Raw genomic sequence first — 19483 nt, 5'->3', positions numbered from 1 at the left:
GGGGGCAGTAAGCAGACTAAAATTTCTTTCCAAAACAACCTAAACCTTGTTTTTGGTGACTTACTTGATTCTCACTCCAATAGCTTTCCTGAAAGCTTGGCTCAGTGCCTCCGTTTTGCTCATTTCCAGGGAGAAGATCTCACTTCCAGCCAGAGCTGTGAAGGGGGTGTCAGGGCCCAAAGACTGAGCGATACCTGTAGACGTAAACAGGGATACACAACTCTGCTTCTAGTGGAAACTAGTGTGCACATCATTCCTGGTCCCCTGCTCACCCATAGCAATAGCAGTCTTCCCTGTGCCGGGTTGGCCAGCGATCAGAACGGCCCTGCCAGCAATGTGCCCGTCTTTGATCATCTCCAGGATTATCCCTGCCGCTCGACGCGAGGCCAGCTGGCCAACCATCCCCTGTGACACCTGCAGGTGAACGGACAGGTCTGCTTTATCAGAGGACGCCTCATACTGACTCTGTCCTTTGAGGGATTCTTTCAATAAGCTGCTATAAGATTTTCATGTTGAAATCATAACAGTGTGTGCTTTTTGCTGAGACCAGGTTCTCTAGAAACAAGTCTTGCTTTGCTACTTTAGTACCACTCTACTGCTTCCTGCTCTTTCTACACACAATACACATGAAAAAGTACATTTGGTACATGTTTATTCCTATGATCTCTCACTTTAGCAGCTCTTTAAATATATTTCAGATTTTTTCCTGAGTGAATTTTTTGCCTTTTTAAAAGACTGGAATCAGGGGGAAAAAAGCATAAGGTTGGGCAAAAACTAGTGAAACTTGTTAGCAGTACTTATGGCACTTGTTTGAACTGGTTATCTATATAAAAGACACCTGTCCACAACCTCAAACAGTCACACTCCAACTCCACCAAAGAGCTGTCTCAGGACACCAGAAACTAAACTGTTGACCCGCACCTGGCTGGGCAGACTGAATCTGCAATAGATGAGCAGCTTGGTGAGAAGAAATCATTAGGAAACGGAAGGCATACAAGACCACTGATCATCTCCTTCCATCTGCAGCTCCCCACAGCTGACTTACAGAAAACGTTTGACTGCTGTCATTGCAAAGAAAGGGTTTATAACAAAATATTGAGATGAACTTTTGTTATTGACCAAATACTTATTTTCCACTAGGGCTGCCACGATTCATCGACTAATCGACCATTAAAATAGTCGACGACTAATTTAATGGTCGATTAGTCGTTACTTCATGTTATATGGAGTCAGAGTGTAGTAAAGTTGAACGCTATAATGACATTCTGATAAATTTTTGAACTATTTTGACATTTATTTAGTTTTTTTAGGCTATTTTGAAGTTTAGCTAATATTTCAGCTACAGGCTAGCTATTTTGGCTAACATAGGCTTTTTTCTGTTTTTTAGGCTAACTTGGAATTAAACTAATGTTTTAGCTGGCTTTCAGCTTCAGCGTTTTTCGCTTTCAGCTTCAGTGTTTTTAGCTATCAATTTCAGCATCTTCCACTATCAGCACTAGCATCTTCAGTGGCCAAATTCAGCTCACAGTGTTCACCGTAGCATTATCACAGGTAATGCTATATATTTAATTTTTAGTTAGTTTATAGCTAATGTTGGTTAAGATGTGTGCTTTACATCCAGTTTATGCATGACCCAATTAGTCGACTAATCGTAGAAAATAATCAGTGATCAATCAACTACTAAAACAATCCTTTGCGGTAGCACTATTTTCCACCATAATTTACAAATAAATTCATAAAAATCAGACAATGTGATTTTCTGTATTTTTTTCTCATTTTATCTCTCATAGTTGAGGTTTATCTATGGCGTAAATTACAGGCCTCTCTCATCTTTTTAAGTGAAGAAGTTGCACACTCGGTGGCTGACTAAATACTTTTTTGCACTACTGTGCAAAACTTTTGAAGTTTTTTTTTTTGTCAAAACAAAGACTGAGAACCAAAAATGAGCCATTCACCGCAAGAAGAGTTGTATGTTACCTGTCTTGGCTCCAAAGCATCATCCAAACCAAGGCCCCGAATGTGTGAGTGGGCCCCTAAACATGCAAAGATAAAACTGTTACACTAAATATTACAAAATCCTAAGAGTAAAACACAACTTATATAGACATAAAGTATGTTCTAAGTTTACCATTACATTTAATTAAACTTAAGTTGACTATTTTTTTAAAGTGTTGAAAATCAATCTGGGTTCCTACCTATTCTTTCAATCCGTGTAATGTCACGAACCTCCGGCACTGTTGTAGTTGCCATCTGTGGAAAAGTACATCATTGGGAGGAAGAAAAAAGGAGAAAATAAACATTTTTAAACATTAGTTCCATCGGACACGACAGACAGACAGTGTTTGTGCTAGCTGAGGAGCTTAGGCCTTCACTGATCTTTGACTGTCTTTAGGGGTTTTAGTTTGTTTGAAAATCCTGGCTCTGAATTTTATTTTATGATGTTGTTTCCCTCTGTTGCCATCTTCTTTTTTCTCTAAACCCCCCCCTTCTTATTTTCCGTCCGGTCCAACAAAACAAAAACAAAACATACTCAATATAAATAAAGTTTAGCATGAAATACAACAGGGGTTTATACTCAATAAATCCCTGTTGTGACAGTAAAATCTGCCCAACACAAGAAGCTCTCAGCCCACATCTGTTGGCTCAGCTGTTGGACAGGACAAGTTAAAAAAAAAATGAAAATCCTGGCTATGAAAATAACAGAAAGGATTCATTGTACAAGGTGTGCTCAAATATTGATGATACTTTTGGATGTTTAGTTTTTTTTCCCCACAAAGAGACCCAAAGTTCAAAATTACATATTTCCCTTTTACCCACGTTGTTGTTTTGTGTAGTTCACATGAAGACAATAGACTTTGTCCAAGCAAAATAGCTGTGAAATTCATTCTTATCTCTCTGGTATAGAGACAAAATAGACTCTTTGGATTTGTGTGCGGGTAATTCTTGATTTATAACTCATACAATTAGGGCTGTCAGATTTGTTGCGTTAATTACGTGTTAATCTGACATGTGCGTGACGCCGACAATTTTTTTAACGCATTAATCACGGACTTTCTCATACGTGCCTTTCCATACCGCGCTCGTGGGCGTCCCGCCCTCCAACTCACCGGCTGCTCTCACTAGATCACAGGCGGGTCTCCAACCACCGAGCTGCTAGCTAAAACCGGCCGGCGCCAGGACGCGGAGAGCTCCTGCACCCTAACCCGGCTCCGGTTCGCGTCCAGTACCACGTCTGGTGGTACCGGCTCACGTCCGGCGCCGCGTCCAGAGAGCTGCGGACCCCCGACGTTCCGAACAGCAAGCGCACCGGGGGACGTTTTAAATGTTCTGGAGGTTTAAGCGTGATCCAGCCCCAGCATAGCGGTCTGTCTGCCGGCATATTCATGGCGTGAGCTCCGCTGGACACGTCGCTGCATCGAGCTGCAGCCAGAGAACGCGGCGGCAGTAACAGACTGTCAAACTATCCACAGTGTATCCCGCTTTTCTCAGTCTTTAATGTTTTAAAAAACAAAAGTTAATTGGAAATGATAAATCTCTATTTCATTTATTACTGCAGTTCAGCAGAGGAGGAAAAGATTTGGTCCTGACAAAAAATGAACATGAAAGTGTTATGGAAATTTTATTTTTGATGTTTTTTATTTTACTGAACGTTGATTGAAGTTTTGAATTTAAAATGCCCTTCACTTGCACTTGGGCTTTTGTTAGGCATTTTATGTTACAGCCTTTTATTGTTAAGAAAGTTTATCTCAATACAATGTTACAAAATAAAGTATTTCTGATGAAAACTATTAATATTGTCATTCTTGTTTTCATAATCAATGTAGAACTGCTAAATTCCACAAAGCACACATTTTTTTTCCTAAAAAGGTCACATATTAATTTGCGATTAATCGTGATTAAAATTTTTAATCGCCTGACAGGTCTACATACATTACAATTTGTGCGTAACAGGGTGCACCTGCAATTGTGTTCATATGTACAAAACTGATAAAATACAAAAAATATATAAAAATACAGGTTAAGCACACACACAAATTTAAACTGCAACAGCCTGAAACCAACTACACAAACAAATCTTAGAAACAGCCAAAACAAACAAACACACAAAACTGAATTTATGCACAAATCTGAGCGAGTCTCCAAGATTTGTGTGTAAGTGATGTGTTTAAATGCTGCTAGAATGCCGAGTCATTCATTTCTTCTCAGGCGTTTTGAACCTAGATTGTGCATATCTGCTGAAAACTCCCACTATCTTAAAAAGATATGCCTAATTTTATATATATAAAAAGTTTGAAATACGTTTTTAAAACACACAACATTTAAGTTTTTTTATTTTAGTATTTTGTAATAGTTGTACATTTGAATACAAAATTACAAGTGCACATAGTTAGGTACAAAATATATAGTAGGAGTTCCAAGAATTACGCAGGACAAATCTAAAGAGTCTATTTTCTCTCCATACTCCAGCAGTATGTCCTGCCCGTTGTCATAGTGACATTGCGTATGACCACAACAGCAGCACATTAGCAAACGCACGTTGACTTTTCAAACTCAAATAGTTTAGCATTGTTGTTCAACATACATTTTGGAAGGAAATGTGCTTAACAAAGTTTTAAAACATTGGTTTGTTTTCCTTTGTGAAGTACGGGGCGAGAGACCGGAGGGGAGAGCAGCTAGCAATATTAGCAACAAGCTAGCATCATTCATGACGTTCAAAACGCAAAACAACTTCACGCACCAGGGATGTAAAAAGCCCGCAGAACACGCGGAAGCGCTCTAAAACAAATCAACTCTGATAACTGGGTCAAAATATTACAGATCAAATTGATACCATCATCTACTGCAAGTTCCGCACTCACCTCTGCAGCCACACTGTACAAAAACGTGAGAAGCGCTTCTTTCTCAAAGAGCACCGGGGAAATGTGTCCGGCAAGAAACACGACAAGCAGTTCGGTTCCGCTGCAAGAGTTGTGTGTGACTGCGCTCTACAGCCTCAAATGTGAATTACAAACCCGGCGTAAAAGCCCGTAGATGACTACCTTTTTTTGTTTGTTTATATGATAAAACCTATAGTTTAGTCTTCCTTAATTGTAATAACAATAACCTGTCAAATTTACCAACTCTTAAAAGTGGATGCGTCTTTGAAACCCATCAGTCAGAAAAGTTAACAAAAACAGAGTAAAGATTAGAAATAAAAACACCGAGTAGTTTATTATATTAAGACATTTGGATCGCAGCAACCTTTGGGAAAAAGCATGACAAAGTCTGTGTGTGTTTTTTAAAATTACTTCAAACTTATCAAATGCATAACTAATGAATGAATGAATGAAAAGCTTTATTAATCCCGAAGGAAATTTAATAGCGGCCAGCTGCTTGCAATCTGCACACAGACATAAAACAAATTAAAATAAATAAAACCCTAAAAACACTTAAGATCTATCGGTTAAAAGGTAAAAATATTATTTTAAATATAATGAATCGATCGAATATTTATTCTCAAAGCATATTACAGTGACAACCATAAAAACATTCAAAATTTGAAATTGACTGAAGTCCTCTTTTGTTGTTCAGTCAGGGAGTTGTACTGTCTTATTGCACGTGGGACGAAAGGCCTGCTCAGTCTGTCTGTGGAACCGCGTTGTGACAGAAGTCTACTGCTGAAAAGTCTCATTTTTAAATAGTTTATCTTGTTTTGTAAAATAGGAGAATCAAACCTAAAACCTTTCAAACATTTCATACACCAAAATAAAGATAAATATATGATAAAGTAATTAAAAGAAAACCATAAACTCCCTAAAAGTGCACTACTTTTATGAAGTTTACATGAAGTCCTTTAGTAATAAATAATAATGACACATTTTATTTATATAATGCTTTTAAAAGATACCCAAAGACACTTACAAAACAAACACATTACATTAATAAAAATAAGTAATATTCAGTTTAATGATGGAAATACAAATTATGAAAGAAAACTAAAGATTAAAAGTAGTTTTAAGGGAATTTTCCATCTTTATCATGTCTCATAAGATCCATAGGTGATCTTCTGAAACAAAACTGGTCAGAGAACCTAAGATGTTTCAAAAACTTTCCATTTTGACTCAAAAAAATCCTGCTGTCATGCAGAAGATGTGACCAAACCTGATTAGTCTGAAGAAACGCCAAGCAGCAATACACAGATTTTTCCACTAGAGGATGTGATATTTATACTGGTCAAGAATTCTCCTGTCGACAAAGTTCTAGTAAGAGATCTTATTCAAATAAACGTCATACAATTGATGACAGAAGCTATATAATAATGCTTGATAAGAATGATTTGTTTTTTTCTGCTAGAGGGAGTAACTTCAAGTAGTCCTCCGTAAGGTATGAAATGAAGGAATGCATTTTGTCCCAGATTTGTAAGCTTCATATTATTTACCTTATAAGAAAAAAAATACTGTTCTGCCTTTTTATATGCGAAGTCTGAGGATAGTCTCTTTGCCCTCAGAGAAATAGCTAAACTGTTTTAATGAAACAAACAAGTCGAAGAACCACAGTCATAAGTGCTACGTGGGGGTCTTAATATCCTTTCCATAAATCATCAAAGTTTACCCTCAAGGCTGAAGGTTTCCAGATAATAATGTTTCATTCTGAAAACAAGTGGCTGTTGAAAGTCACAGACTGAAATTAAGCAGACAAGGATGGAACAAACTTAACTTTGTTTCATTGTGAATCTGTAAAGTTTTACGTTTTTGTCAGGTATCAGTTGTTGGGTGTGGCGAACAAGTTCAGTAGCAACTTCTTCAGTTATTGATAGGCATTCACAAATGACATTTTTGTGTAGGTGGTCTTGATTCAGTTGGGATGAATGAATTTTAAACAAACACTGTAAAGCAGCTCATCATTTTTTGTTCGATGTTAGGTTCAAATAAATATCTTTGCTCAATTCAACCTTTTGGAGTAACCTTTATGAACTCTTTGTCTACATATTAGTCTATCATGAAGGTATTGCTGATTAAGAACTGTCAGAAGACGACGCCTGTGTCAAACAGCGTAGGAGTGTGGCGGGGCACATTCTTGTGATTACCACAGAACAGGAATTTCCTCTGGATTGCACTTCCTCCAAACTGGCGAGTGAATGCAAGGCCCTTTTGGTCTGAGTGTTCCAACAGTTTCAACTTTATGTTAAATCTAGGTGTGTCCAGGTGAGTAATGTTACATTTTCTTACCTGGTGTCCATATGAGAGAAAAAAGGGACATGAAGCTTACAGGCTGAAAGATGTGATAAAAGAAGCTTCAGTAAAATAAAAGAATGAAACATCACAGAGTTAAACCAAAGGTTTATTGATCAAATACAAGTATAACATGACTAGAATATGTTTGGATTGTAGTAAGCTATTTCCACCTCTTCAAACTTACAATAATTAAAAGTATATTGAAATTCATCACATATCCCTTCCCCTGATCAGAACACATATAAAAAATTATATCTCTCACTTTGAAAATATATATATATATTTGTTTCGGTGAATAGTTTTCCAGCTCATTGATGTGTAATCACAGTTGGATGATGGTGACGGCAGACTCATACCAAACCCAGAACCCTGGATAAACAGGTTCACTGAAGGAGGCCTTAAAGCTGTGTAGGAGAGTCATGGTGTCCCCCACAGCGTAAAAGGAGAGGGTCCCCCCAACATGGTCCAGAAAAACCCCGATGCGGGAGGAGTAAGGAGCGTTGATCTCGATCTGGTCCTTGCTGTGGCGAGCTGAGTAACTGGAGTCAGAGCAGAAGAGGCTCCAGGATTTACGGTTGTACCCGATGCGGCAGTGGTCACCGTAGCCCGTCCTCTTGATGCCTTTGTAGGCAACTCCAATGGCTGCTCCCTCCCCACTCCAGTCCACCTCCCAGTAAAAAGCATCTCCAGCAAGGGGCTCCTTGCAGAGAACCTGAGGCAGGGAGTCGAATCTGTTGGGGTGATCGCTGTAGGATTGTGTGTCTCTCTTGAGGGTGGCCTTCCTGTTTCCACGGGACAGGTAGAGCTGTCTGTAGGCTGTATTTGGATCCATAGTGAGCTGGCAGGCATCTGCAGAAGCACAGAAGCCAGAGTGAACCTCCATCCAGCAGGAGGGACATTTAACTGTTTGGGTTAAACATATAGGCAGATAAAGCACCCCTCACCATCCTACAGGAAACAACAGGGTCCTAAAGGTTAGCAGGACGTCATTCTAGCTCTGTTAGATGCTTAACCAACACTTGCAGTTTCATGCTTCACAGAAAAAAGTGTGAGACCCTATGGCTGGACACACAGGAAACCAACGCGATCACCGGGTCACCTGCCTGCTGTGCACCTTTGCCTCTGCAGGTCACAGTTGATGGGACACTCGATAGCCTCGGCTAGTTCTGGGTGGCCTATGATCTGGAATGCCAGAAGCATCAACACTGTTTGTGAGTTTGACCACAAACATGTTCTCCAAACATGTTCAATCTTAAGGTGAGAACCATCCTCAAACACTAAGCTTTCAAATTAAATTTTAGGCTCCCAGAGCAGGACAAACAAATGGAAATAGCTTTTTAGGACTATCAAAAACAAGAAAAAAAAATCATCTAAGAAAACACAAACCCTAAAGAAGGGCCTGCAACTTTTAGTACTTGTAATGCATCTGGCCCAGTCTCTGTCCACACTCTGGGATGGGAAAGGTTTGGATTTGGTGGTCAGCCACAGGGTCTGACAGAGAATTTCAGCAGCGGCTAGTTTTCCTGAACTGAACAAAGAAAACAGACTTACATCTCAGGAAGTCATCCCTGAACTGGGGCTCCCTGACCGGCATGGACTTGTACATGGGAGCTTCCTCACCTGTCGGGGCAGGAGCAGAACACCAATTTTCACATTTAAATTGTGTACATAAAGCAAAATAAATAAATAGAAATTTGCAATCTTAAACATCTAAGTGCAGCAATGACACTTATTATAACTTATATTATCATAACTTCTGCATTTCTTTCTTAATCTGAGTAAATATGTGGAGTTGATTCATTCCAAGTAGTCAAAACAAAAAGAAAACACCTGAAATGTAAATCTATACAGAGATTAATCAAGTTAGGATAATTAATCATGAATTAGTTGGAAAATACATTTACACATGCATACATCCACATGCACATATTTCAATTAGAACTCTTAATCCTAAATAGATGTATCAGCTCTTATGCACACAGTACATGACACACTGAAACCAATTAACATTAGATTTGTCAGAAAGAGTTTCATTGATTTAGGCAGGTAAGTGAGACCTCTCTGAACTCACTGTTCTGCTGAGCACACACAGATTTAGTACAATTCAAATGAACTCGTCTCCACTCATTTTAATCCCACGTGCCTCTTTGTCAGGTTCCTCAGCAGGGCCGGATCTAACCAGCCCCTGTTGGGGGTGCAAACACAATATCAGGGGGGGGCAAGTTTGGGGATACTAAGTGGTTGCGGTGTAAAATCCTACCAAGCCCCTAAAAAGTTCCCCTCGGATAATAATCCTGTTTTTAGAGTTTATAACAAGTCTGGGATAATTATGTCAAATACAATGACTCAATTTTAGTTTACAAAATCCATAAAAATAGTTTTTTTTTTGTTTTTGTTTTTTATTGTCTTTTTGTTATGTTTTGGTTTTTCTGCATCATCTATTCACCTGTTGTTTCCTTTTTTCCACTTTGTTTCTAAATAGTTGCTTCTACATTTTATGAATTTGCTGTTTTATCTTTTTAATTGACAACTCCATCTGTTGTTTCTGTTTCTGCTGCTGTCTTGTATCCTTTCTGTATTGATTTAATTTGTTCTTTTAGTACAGATCAACTTTTTCATTTTTTTAAAGGGACTAAAGATGGAAATTAGCTTGAAAGGCTATAATCTTATATATGTGCATTTTTAAATGTTTTATCAATATATGCTGTCCCCGTCTTAAACGATCAATCAATCAAAAAAATTACTCAGTACACTAAATATTATTCAACAACATCAGGATAATTCTTTAAATGTCATCATGTCTTTTCTTTATAGATATGAGTTTGTTTTTTAGTAATAAGTTACATAGTAGTAAATCACTGATGTAAAAATGAACAAGATTTCAAATAATCTGTTATGTGTTATTGTTGCCTTTAAAAGTTAACTTTTATTTCGATTTTATTTATTTCTCTGGGACAATGGACATTAAATTAACCGAGCAGCTATTTTTTCTCTGTTGTCCACGGACAAATGTTAAAAAAATATATTATAAAAATATAATATTAAAATTTATACTAAGGAGGAGAGGCATATTAAAATTCAACGGAATGTCAAAGACAACCCCAACCTCCTGTTCTCATTCAGTCCCGCTGTCGCCTTCATCCCCCGCCTGCAGCCGCCTGGTCTCACCGACATGCAGACGAGTCATCTCAAACACAGCTAATGCTACGGTACTGTTAGCTTCACTGCTACAAACAGCGCTAGCTTTAGCAACCAGAAACCTGAACATTGTCAACTCTCGCTTTTTCCTCCAAACTACAACAAAGAGAGTAATAGATGGAGGACAAGAAGGAGTTCAAATGACGGTTAATGGAGTCATTTCAGCGACAAACAGCAGAAAACTTCAAATAGCTCTGCTGCTGAGAACCGCGTGTCTCTGCCGCTGAGCCTGTGTGCGCGTGAGCGACAGAGTAAGAGAGGAGGACCCGAGTGAAGCGAGAGGCCACGCCCTCCTTTGGATCTACCAATCAGCACTATCAGCTACTTTGAATGGGAGCCAGAGAGAGCAGAGAGCGCTCTGTTTTTCTTGTTAGCATGGCATCACGTTTGGGGGGGCAGTCCTGAAATTTGGGGGGGCATTGCCCCACCTTGCCCATGCCTAGATCCGGCCTTATTCCTCAGTGAGATACTGGGTTGTTTTCTTGACTTACTTTTGATTGAGCGTTTCTTTTTGGCATCATCCAGTTCGCAGAAAGTCATTTTGTTAACTGTAAAACAAGAGAAAACAGGAATTAGCACAGCTAAGGCCGTGGTGAGAACTTTGCTCTTGAGAAAAGACCGTCAGCGTGAACCATGCTCACCTGTCTTGGCCACCTTCACGAGCTCATCGTTGCTGAATTCGTTCATGTGCTGCTTCATCTCTGACACGGCCTTAGTCACAGGGTCAAAGGAGAAGTAGGGGTTGACAGAAACTGAAGGCAGTTCCTCAGCCTCAGTCTGGGCTATCAGCATGTGGTAACTCTGACAATGAAACATATCATCATGTTCACATTTATTGGCATTAGTTCGAGCGTGCCTCTTGTTTCGGCTGCCACACTAACTTGGATGAAGTGGATGTGGTCTTCAGTGCGGGACAGCTGGGTGATCTCATTGTCTCTTCTCTTCAGGTCAGCGATCTCGTGGTTCAGACGCTCCATGTGGCCCTCAGCGTTGCTCAGTGCCGCCCTCTTGTTGGAGGATATCAGCTTGGCCATCTCCTGCTGCATCCTCTCGATGGAGCGCATCATGTCACTAAACATCTTCTCACATTCCTGCAGCGCTCTATGGGCTGAGCTCTGCACACAAGACATGGACGTTTTCAAATATGAACTGCAAGTCATTTAGTGGAGCTGCCTCCTGGTTTAAAAAGGCTCTTATCTGTTGGATGAATGATTGGGTCACAGACCTTGAGTGAGTCCACGGCTTGTTTGAGCTCCTCCATCTGCTTCAGACGGTCATGAATTCTCTCCTGGATCTCTGCCTGGGTGGAGCCCAGCTTTTGCTAGGATTTAAAGAAAGGATATATTGACTTGTTGGACCAAAGAATGTATCGTCTGTTTACATTTGAACTCATTGAACTCAGAAAGACGACAGACAGTCAGCTTTGTTTCATGTATTGTTTAGCAGCTTTCTCATACATGTCACGATGCTGCTGTCATTGCAAAGACTAATAAGCTCTTCTGGAGCTTTGTGTTGTGAGAAAAACATGTCCTTAAACGTTACCTACCTGCTCCTCAGCTCTCTCCTGCTCAGCTGACACCATGTCGTGACCCTTGTGCTCCTTCACTGTGCACAGGACGCAAATGCACATCTGGTCCGTGCGGCAGAACAGCTCCAGACCCTTCTGATGCTGTGGACAGATCTGCCGGTCCAGGTGTCCGATTTCATCCACCAGCTTGTGCCTCTTGAAGGTAGCAGACTCAAAGTGGGGTTTCAGATGCTTCTCACAGTAAGAGGCCAGGCACATCAGGCACGTCTTGACGGCTTTGTGCTTTTTGCCAATGCAGATGTCACAGCCAACATCCTGGGGTCCAGCGTAGTTGTAGTCAGGAGAAGGTGGCGGCGGCGGGAAGGACTCAGAGTTGCGGTTGAGGGTTCCATAGCGGGAGCCTCCCATACGTCTAGGCGTGGGCCTTTTGTTGTAGGTGACCTTGCATTGGGGACAGAGATATGAGCCTGTGTGGTCAGCATGGTCCCAGTAGGTCTTCAGGCAGATGGAGCAGAAGATATGTCCACATGGAATGGACACAGGGTCTCTGAGGTCCTCCTTACAAAGGAAGCATGAGTCTTGATCAAAAGACATGGATAAAGCGTAGATGTTCCCTCTGACTCAGTGAAGATGCAGTGAGGACGGACCTTGACTTGTGTCAGCACAGTGGCAAAGTGATCCTACCTGTAGTACAGGTGGAAGTTATATAGAGTAAACAGAAGGAGGTCAAACAGGTTGAGCCGAAACCAGTAAAGTGAGGGCGGGGTGAGGAAGGACACAACTTCCATCACTTACGAAACACTCAGAGTATTAAGGAAATGTACAGCCTCAAGATCGAAATGTTTTGGCCCTGAATGTGGACAAAAAAGGCTTCGATAAGCTCTCTTTGTGTCTGTACAGCAACAACAAAACTGACAATTCATTCCTTTTTTGGAGTAAATCCAACGACAAACTTAGGCGAAAGGAGAAATGCAAATCCAGCAGTTAGAAAACAGTGAAGCATTCACAGGTGTGTCCAACTCCCCTTTGTCCCACTGACTGGAGCAGTAATGTTCCACATCAGCGAACGGACTTCCACTCAAATTCCTGTATGAATGAGCCCTAAGAACGTTATCTTCTGCCCTTTAGATAATCCCATTACAGTTATCACTGCAGAAAGCAGAGGAATAGCGACATCAGACTCACTGATATGAACACTTTTTGCTTTAACTGACACAAACTTCAGCTGCTTTCAGTTGGTCAGCTTCCAGAGTTTTTGACCTTCATCTCACCCGAGACCAGTTAATTACCATCTTTGTCTTCACCACTGTTATCCTGCTGAAAGTCGTCTTGCTTTCAGCAGGATAACAGTGAACGAAACAGTTGAAATTGAAACAAATGTGTCGCAAAACTCAAGAAGTTGAATGTTTGACATTCTCATCCTGTATATTTCTTCAAACAGTGACCACACCTCCCAGCCGGAGTGGAGTTTCAGGCCTGTTGAGATGGAAAGAGGAATGCAACTACACTTGATAGCTCAGATAACAGGAGGGCCAGGAAAGCTTGCTTCAAAGATTCCATTGTGTTGGAGCCAGCGGAGCTGACCAGAGCACCAGGCGTCCTATAGGCTCTGTTCTGTGTCAACAGCAGCCAGCTGACATGAAGACTAAATGTAGCATCTCACCGGACAGATCACCTCATTATGGTGGTTCTTTTTCGAACCAGTGGGCTGCAAACAATCCAGAACAGGATGTAAACGTTCTTTTTTTTAATTCTATTGGATTTATTATCATAAAAAGTTGAACATTGGCTCGCTGTCATTGATTTTGGTTTAAAGTTTGGTATTTCAATGATTATATTAGCTCATTGTTTTTTTCTGCACTTTGTTTATCTTCTGCACTTTTAAAGTTGATATTAAATTTTTGCTTGTTTCTTCACTTTGGGTCGCAGCAATAACAGTGACCAAAAGAGTTAAAACAAAAAACATTAAGATAAATCAAACTGACCAAATTTGACCCATGGGTTCTCCAGGGGACAGAACATGAATCCCCTTTGTGGAGTCATCCATCCATTTCCCTGACCGCTGTGTCCCTTTCAGGGTCACAGGGGTGCCGGAGCCTATCCTGGCTACTGATGGGCGAAGGCGGGGTTCACCCTGGACAGGTCGCCAGTCTGTCTCAGGGCCTCAATCACACACACATCCACTCTCACATTCACACCTAGGGGCAATTTAGAGTCACCAATTAACCTATGAAGCATGTTTTTGGACGGTGGGAGGAAGCCGGAGTCCCCGGTGAAAACCCACGCATGCACGGGGAGAACATGCAAACTCCACACAGAAAGGTCCCAGCCGGGAGTCGAACCGGGGCCTTCTCGCTGTGAGGCAAGAGCGCTAACCACTGCGCCACCGTGCAGCCCTTTGTGGAGTCATTTGATAGTAAAATAATGTTGTTGAAGTTGTCTACAAACTGGTTCCTAGCTTATCTCTCAGATCAGCTGCCAGGGAGTGCCAGCACTAATATTTAGATTGGTGGGCCCACATTTTCCCAGAAGAAGCTTGCATTTTAACAAGATGATCAGAGTCCACTTCTTCCTTCCTATTAGATAATAAATGCACATTACAAAAGTATATTTCTTCTTATTTTAGCTTCACAAAAAAAACAGTCCAAGAAATACAAACACAAACTTTTCCAGGCTTGAAACGTTTGTTACCGGGACAAAACACCAACATTTAGGTAGAAAATTGAGACATTTTGGTTAAGAGTTAAAGCATCTTCAGCTTTAAATCAACAAAGTTCAGATTATCCTTTTAAAACCTTTGTTAAAAATAAAAGCTAACATGGATGTACCTGCTGGCACATGGGGGTTTTTGCTAACTCTGGGGTACTGTCCTAAAACGGAGCTTCAGAACAATATCACTATCTTCTAAAGTTGTTTTAACTTTAAGAAAACTTGTGCCAAACTTCACAACCTGTGTGTGAAAAGCAAAAAAAAAAAAAGAGGGCCAACCTTTCTGCTTCCCTGATGCTAAACTAATCCACCAGACAGCTGTACCAACACGTCATGAAAAATATCTTCTTCTTAAGCATTCAGATAACTAATAATACGATTGCAAAGAGGAAAAAACATTTGCAAAGAGACCAGTGCTTCAGTGGATCAGTGTCAGACAATTTGGTTGATTAATAAATCTTCACTTGACGGCCCATATGTGAACAAAAAGCTTTAAAAATGTTAGCTCTACTAGAAATCGCTCAATCGAGACCACAACACAACCAAGTGTCGGGGGGTGAGAGACACTACCCATGAGATTGATCTGAAGCCACGTCCCTCTGGGACATTGCAGTCACTTAGACAGCCATAAACTCACACAAACCAAAGGATTCCAACTCCAGATGGGAGCCACTGGTCTGACAGCTCCAGCTTTAGTGAATGATCTTTAATGCAACATGTTCAGCACTCCCAACACCAGCTTTGCAGTGACGTGTGTGAAAAACAAAGAATGAAGACAGTGTTGCAACAAGATGAGACATTACAAAAGCTGTTTGTGCACAAATAACTGACAAACTCAATCAGCATTGCTGAAAAAAGGAGAGAAACGAAATACCTCCACAGGAATGTCAGATTGATAAAGTCGACGGTGTCCTCAAGCTTAGCAAGCAAAACGCAGACGGGTCAGTGTTTGTGTTTTAGAGGTAAAAGAGCTGCATTTTTACAAAGGGACAGCCTATCTACAAAACTGACTTTGACTTTATCAAATTCTTCATAAAACACAATGACTTCATTTATCTTCTCTATCTAGGCTACCTGACAGAACTTTTCATCTCATCTTCACCTCTCTGCACATGAAGCCTCAGAATCTGAGATGTTTCAAAGTGAGTTACGGGAGCAGAGCCGATGGAGTGACGACGTGTCAAAAGTTCAGTACTTACATAAGACTCTCTGCTGAGATGGGTGGTTCCCAAAACACAGACGCGTTTCCTTTCTATTATTTCAGGGACAAAAGCTTGAATCTCAGCTCACTTTGAAGTTTTTACTCGATCCGGCTTGGTGCTGTCACTTTGCTCTTTCCTTATCACTTTTATAGCTCTGTGATTTTAGACACACTTGATAATGTTGAATAAACTGCATGGGCCTGCAGTCAAAGTCAGTTTTGTACCATGCATCAGCCTCTCACAGAATCCTTGTGCTAAGGAGCTGCAGTTTTTAGCTGGGTTACATTTTTCTTTTCTTTGTAACTTCTCAAATGCATTTTTTATGTGGATGCGATGATAAACTTTTAAAAAGGAATGATCTTGTATTCATTGACAGCTTTCGCGCTCACACATCATACAGTGGCAGCTGACCACTTGAGCTGACAATGACTTTGGGGATTGTATCTTCCTACTCAATGGAAAGCAAGACTTTTACAACTGTTACAGTGATGCTTCCAAATAAATCTTATTTTAGTAATTTGACCTCTTTGCTTTTATTCAGCTGCATTTCCTCACAGAAACTGTCTCTTGAAATGCCTGCTCCCCTTTTCAAATCAATCAGCAGAGGTGCTTTTCACAAGCAGCTGGTTAATCTGTAAGCGGAGCGCAGCCTTTACTCCAGAGGAAGGAAGCGGGAACTGGCTTATCAGAAACCTGACCAAATATAGAGAGGTGAAACTACCAGTCGCATGAAGTAATGCTAGATATGAATTCAGGGTGGAGCCAGTGCACTCCTTAAACTTTGCTTTATCATTCTGATTCAGTCAGCAAAGTGTTTTTGTTAATCTAAAACATATTTTAAGGACTGAGAGAATGAAAGACTTGGATTAGATCAGATTTGCTCCTGTTGATGAAACAGAAGATGAAACCTCACATGGTTCTAGCAGACTTTATGTTTAATGTCTGTTCCTCTAAAGTGTGAGTTGTAACAGAGTAATATGGATCTATGAAGGAAACATTTAGTAATGCAAAGAATGCAGCGTAGCTGGACTGAAGTGTGCAGACTAATGTGAAAGCCGTGCATTGCAGCACCTCAGGAATGTAGCCGTTGTACCTGCATGTGTGACTGCCGTTTCTGTTTGTCTTCACCAGACTATTTTCTCTGATACAACACATATTTTACAGTTGTATCGTGACTTCCTTCAGTCGCTTGACTACTCAGGCTAGTTGCAGCTCTAAACCTCCACTGGGATCGTTTTTCAGTCTGTTGTAAAATCCTTCCCAGTGCTCTTTTAATTATGATAATTATGAAGATTTTAGCCAAAATCTAAAAACCTGTGTCCTTTTCTAAGACAGTTTCTGCAGAGCAGCAGAAGTTTATCAGAAATTCACCTTTCAGGTTCTGGGCGGAACCCCCAGAACCCCTCCCTGTCACTGAGAGCTCTCTGTTTACATTCTCTCTCAGTAACTTACAGCCCCTCGCACCCAACATAACATTAGTGGTGAAACAAATATGTTGATTAATATCATTTCCAGTGATACATTTCTGATCCAGATTCCAGCTCAGAGGAAAACAAAGACGTTCATGGATCTATTTGTCTGTAAGTGGATGATCAGAATGGAGCAGAGCAGGAGACTGTGACCCAGCCATCGTATTTTCTACGTAGCAGAAAAGCTCCTTTTCCAAACAGCATTTTTCTATCTTTCTGCTCCTGATTCACAACAATTTGAATGAAGAAATACTCAATAATGCAGTTTTATTCTTAATTTTCTTTCTATATGTCCCCATCATCAGGAAAATGCCACAGGAAAAACAGCAAAAACAATTTTAAAAATCTGAGAGTCTCTGTAAAGCTTTTTTGATAGAAGTGTTTGATATCATTTGACTCGGCTTGAGCTCTGTGTTTGTTTATTTATTGGGTGGTCCCTTGAATTCTTTCAGCAGGCCAGTTTAATGTTTGTCCCGGTGTAGACAATGGCGATTCTGTCTGAAAACAATAGGTGGAAATGCAGCTGCCAGAAAGTGGTGTCCACAGTTCACCCACAGATGAGCCCCGTGAGAAACACAAGGGGGAAGCGAGCGTGCAGGAAGAGGAAGTGTTTTCACGCACAGTCTGTGCTTTTACATTTTTACTTTTCATTCATTCTGGTTCCTTCACTCTGCGCTCTTTCCTCCCCTGGTCTGCCCGCCTTCCCGCCTTCCCTCTTTCTCTCCTTCCCTCTGGATTCTTGCTCAACCTGCTTATCTAAACTGGGCAGGGCTTGATGCACTCACGGCGCAGGGGAGGGACTTGTCTGCTTTCAATCAATAACTTCAGGAATTCAGAAATACAAGTAGTTCCTGTCCCCGGCAGGCAGTACCAGACTTTTGAGGGCGGGCTCCTCCACACGATTCAGCGAATTCTCTGTCTGCGTCTGCTCTTCTGTTTCTGCTTCCACAGGTCTGACTGGGCTGAGAGTGCATCACAATGGCAGATCAGACTTCTTCAGACTACTTCAGCTGTTCACTGTGCATGAACCTCCTGAGGGACCCTGTGGCGATCCCCTGTGGCCACAGTTTCTGCATGGACTGCATCAGTGGCTACTGGAATGAGGCTGACTATACAGGGATTTACATTTGCCCCCAGTGTAAGATCACGTTCACTCAGCGGCCTGTGCTGCGACCTAACGCCGCTCTCAGCATGGTGGCTGAGAAGATCAAGAAGAGTGGTCTGAACCTCAACCTCACCACAGCGCAGGGGAACGCCTATGCCGGAGCAAGCGATGTTCCCTGTGACTTCTGCACTGGGAAGAAATTCAAAGCTGTCAAGTCTTGCCTGAACTGTCTGGCATCTTATTGTGAGAAGCACTTGAGACCCCATTACGAATCAGCCACCTTCAAAAGGCACAAGCTGGTGGACGAGCTGGGAAATCTGGACAGGAAGATCTGCCCTCAGCACCAGAAGTCCCTGGAGCTCTTCTGTCGGACTGACCAGATGTGTATCTGTGCCATCTGCACCGTCAGCGAGCACAAGGGTCATGACATCGTGTCTGCGGAGACGGAGAGAGGCGAGAAACAGGTGAGAAGGCTTCTCCTTTCACTCAGTTCAACAGTGGTCAGATGAAGGGAAGTCCTGGTATCTGTCGTGTGAAGAGTCGTCACAGATGGACACGAGCAAAAGCAAGTTGTACTTCGACCCATTTTACCCGCGTTATCAGCTACCTTGGCAGGTTTTCAGCACCGCCAAAACAAATCCAGCTTTCTGATTAGCTGAGCAAAACAGTATGTATGTGTGGGGGTGGGGGTGTTGTTCTACTTCTCACCCCTCAAAGCAGCTTTCCAGAGAATGTGGTGATCCAGCTGTGAATAAACACACAGAAACTCCACACTTCCCTGGTCTGAGCTGCTTCCCACCTGTGGGAGTGACAGCTCTGCTCGTTTCGGTCTTACAGTTGTAACTCCTGCCTTCAAATGACTCAAACTACACACGCTGCGATAAAGCGTAGTGAGTCAGGAGACGGCGCAGGGGAATGTGGGAGTTCGCTGTCCGAGACAGGACGGAGAGCTTCAAGTCGGGCTACAATGAAGTCATGCATTTGTATTATGGAAAGTCTGCTCTGTCTTATGCAAAGATTTACAACCAGAAAATCTCCCCTGTCTCCCGCGCTCTCTA

The 19483-nt window shown here is 41.5% G+C and overlaps 3 protein-coding genes across 3 annotated transcripts in view; 1 reads left to right on the top strand and 2 right to left on the bottom strand.

Annotated features, from left to right (window-relative positions):
* The window catches only part of ruvbl2 (RuvB-like AAA ATPase 2), a 16357-nt gene extending 11353 nt beyond the window's left edge, over positions 1 to 5004 (bottom strand). Inside the window, exons 1-5 of the mRNA XM_024265723.2 lie at positions 4860 to 5004; positions 2196 to 2250; positions 1978 to 2033; positions 273 to 414; positions 65 to 194 (exon numbers count right to left, since the gene is read on the bottom strand). Of these exons, the coding sequence (XP_024121491.1) occupies positions 65 to 194; positions 273 to 414; positions 1978 to 2033; positions 2196 to 2250 (383 nt within the window). The 5' untranslated portion in view covers positions 4860 to 5004. The remainder of the gene's footprint in view (positions 1 to 64; positions 195 to 272; positions 415 to 1977; positions 2034 to 2195; positions 2251 to 4859) is intronic.
* A 2298-nt stretch (positions 5005 to 7302) lies between these two features.
* On the bottom strand, positions 7303 to 12640 carry ftr83 (finTRIM family, member 83). Its single transcript, XM_024265722.2, has 7 exons — positions 11959 to 12640; positions 11638 to 11733; positions 11294 to 11527; positions 11054 to 11213; positions 10904 to 10960; positions 8766 to 8834; positions 7303 to 8063 (listed from the first exon to the last, which is right to left on the bottom strand). Exons 1-7 carry the CDS (start codon positions 12532 to 12534, stop codon positions 7537 to 7539), a joined length of 1719 nt encoding a protein of 572 aa, XP_024121490.1. The 5' UTR covers positions 12535 to 12640; the 3' UTR covers positions 7303 to 7536.
* Positions 12641 to 18138: 5498 nt separating this feature from the next.
* ftr82 (finTRIM family, member 82) overlaps positions 18139 to 19483 on the top strand; it is a 4230-nt gene continuing 2885 nt past the window's right edge. The window contains exon 1 of the mRNA XM_024266525.2: positions 18139 to 18889. Within this exon, the coding sequence (XP_024122293.1) occupies positions 18299 to 18889 (591 nt within the window). The 5' untranslated portion in view covers positions 18139 to 18298. The remainder of the gene's footprint in view (positions 18890 to 19483) is intronic.

This window comes from Oryzias melastigma, linkage group LG14 (assembly GCF_002922805.2).
Source record: "Oryzias melastigma strain HK-1 linkage group LG14, ASM292280v2, whole genome shotgun sequence".
In the NCBI taxonomy this organism is placed as follows: domain Eukaryota; kingdom Metazoa; phylum Chordata; class Actinopteri; order Beloniformes; family Adrianichthyidae; genus Oryzias; species Oryzias melastigma.
This window is presented reverse-complemented; position numbering and strand designations above follow the sequence as displayed.

What these genes read in the sequence shown, in the direction of transcription:
- ftr83 (XM_024265722.2), bottom strand. Translation starts at nt 12,534, where the DNA reads ATGTCTTTTGATCAAGACTCATGCTTCCTTTGTAAGGAGGACCTCAGA. An exon ending in CGTGAAGGTGGCCAAGACAG is followed by an intron (nt 10,961 to 11,053) that starts GTGAGCATGGTT and finishes CTTGTTTTACAG; the next exon opens with TTAACAAAATGACTTTCTGC. An exon ending in CAGGGATGACTTCCTGAGAT is followed by an intron (nt 8,064 to 8,765) that starts GTAAGTCTGTTT and finishes GTGCTTCTGCAG; the next exon opens with ATGCCTGCCAGCTCACTATG.